The sequence below is a fragment of the Sphaeroforma arctica genome (genome assembly GCF_001186125.1).
Source record: "Sphaeroforma arctica JP610 unplaced genomic scaffold supercont1.324, whole genome shotgun sequence".
Lineage (NCBI taxonomy): Eukaryota > Ichthyosporea > Ichthyophonida > Sphaeroforma > Sphaeroforma arctica.
In genome coordinates, this window is record NW_014040234.1 from 86,723 (window position 1) to 88,406 (window position 1,684).

Consider the following 1,684-nt stretch of genomic DNA (forward strand, 5'->3'; position numbering starts at 1 on the left):
ATGTATGTATGTATATATGTGTGTGTGTGTATGTATGTATGTATGTATGTATGTATGTATGTATGTATGTATGTATGTATGTATGTATGTATGTATGTATGTATGTATGTATGTATGTATGTATGTATGCATGCACGCACGCACGTAGATAAAATATGCATATGAGACATCATCCACATACTTTGGTCTCTTCATTGAGTGTAAAGCTAAGCGATATCTCCGCGGAGGTTTCTCGCATGAGCGCTGCCTGGTTGCCGACGTCTTTGGACTGGTGCCAAACTTCTTCTTCGACCTTAACGGTGATCGGTACCTATAACGAACGCATATATTGTTTGCAAGTTGAGTGAAGTGATGCTCTGTGAGTGTGCGTGTGAAAGATTTCGTACATACATTTGCATAATTACATTCATATATAAGCCTATATATGAACATACTACCCAGGGAAATTATTCCTACAGATCGTTTACATTAATTTAAGTAACTGTATTTATATATAAGCCTAGATACGCACACACTACCCAGGGTAAACATATCCACATATCCTCATACCCAACGCCATATAAGACTCCACATACCTCATACGAGCCGAGTGTGTCCTCATTCGAACTCTTAAGCCCACAACCTGCCACACTCGCAACAGGGACGTACACGTGCGCCGATGCGGTGCATATGCCATCGGTTACAGGTACAACTACCCCCGGAAACACCAGCTTGTTTGTAACCGATGGAGACTCGCACTGGCCAACTGTCATGAGCTGGGGATTTAGAGGGCGAGAAAGTGGACTATAAACGAGGGGTGTGGGCGAGAAAGTGGGACAGTGGCTTTAATGCCCCAAGCGCCAGTGTACAAATGTGCATATAGATGTATATAAACCTCGTGTAATTTCTTCTGGAGATCAATCAGTAGTACCTTGACATGCTCTCCTTGGTAGATCGGTCCCATGTCCATGCCGAGTTTGATACCTTTGTCATTGCCATCTACCGGCAGTGGGGTGAGTGTCAAGTTTAGGGGCGTTTCTACGTAGTTGATCCCCACCGTACACATCTTGCCACTTTCGCCCGTGTCTTTGAAGTTAATCCTGGAAAATGATGTATTTGATGAGTATACAATTATCTAGTGTGGTTTATGTTGTTTAGTATTGGTGATCAAGATATAGGGCTCGAGTACGTTGTTTAGTATTGGTGATTCAGATACAGGGCTCGAGAATGTTGTTTAGTATTGGTGATTGAGATATAGGGCTCGAGTATATCAATGAATGTCGAGTAGGTTGTGGGATGGGTCATACGTGAGAGTGAAACTGATTGGTGTGCTAGCTGTGAATACTATTCGAAAAATAGTATGATACTCAACCACACACCTGCGCAAACGGACAGCATGGGATCCACTACTATAGATGAAAGCGTTAGGCTGGCCAGGTATACTATTTGTATTGGCAATCTCAACCATCCCGGGCGACTCCTCACTACTGATAGCGGTGGGGGGCTCTCCCATGATTGTGACATCTGATGCCACAAAGAAGAGAAAAATGGAGAGTACTATAACGCGAAAAGAGTAGAGAGCATGGCAAAGACTAGAATATGATGCATTGAGAGAGCACAATAATGCGACAGATAGCAGATGATATACAAATATGGTAGCCAATGAGATCAAAATCAACGCTCAAATATTCACCTAATTTTTCGG

The 1,684-nt window shown here is 42.8% G+C and overlaps 1 protein-coding gene across 1 annotated transcript in view; it reads right to left on the reverse strand.

The window, feature by feature from the left end:
- The window catches only part of SARC_05216 (hypothetical protein), a gene marked incomplete at its 3' end in the record, with an annotated part of 3,938 nt that extends 2,363 nt beyond the window's left edge, over window positions 1-1,575 (reverse strand). Inside the window, exons 1-4 of the mRNA XM_014300943.1 lie at window positions 1,359-1,575; window positions 911-1,079; window positions 576-755; window positions 182-310 (exon numbers count right to left, since the gene is read on the reverse strand). Coding sequence (XP_014156418.1) covers window positions 182-310; window positions 576-755; window positions 911-1,079; window positions 1,359-1,492 — 612 coding nt within the window. The 5' untranslated portion in view covers window positions 1,493-1,575. The remainder of the gene's footprint in view (window positions 1-181; window positions 311-575; window positions 756-910; window positions 1,080-1,358) is intronic.
- Window positions 1,576-1,684: the final 109 nt, after the last annotated feature.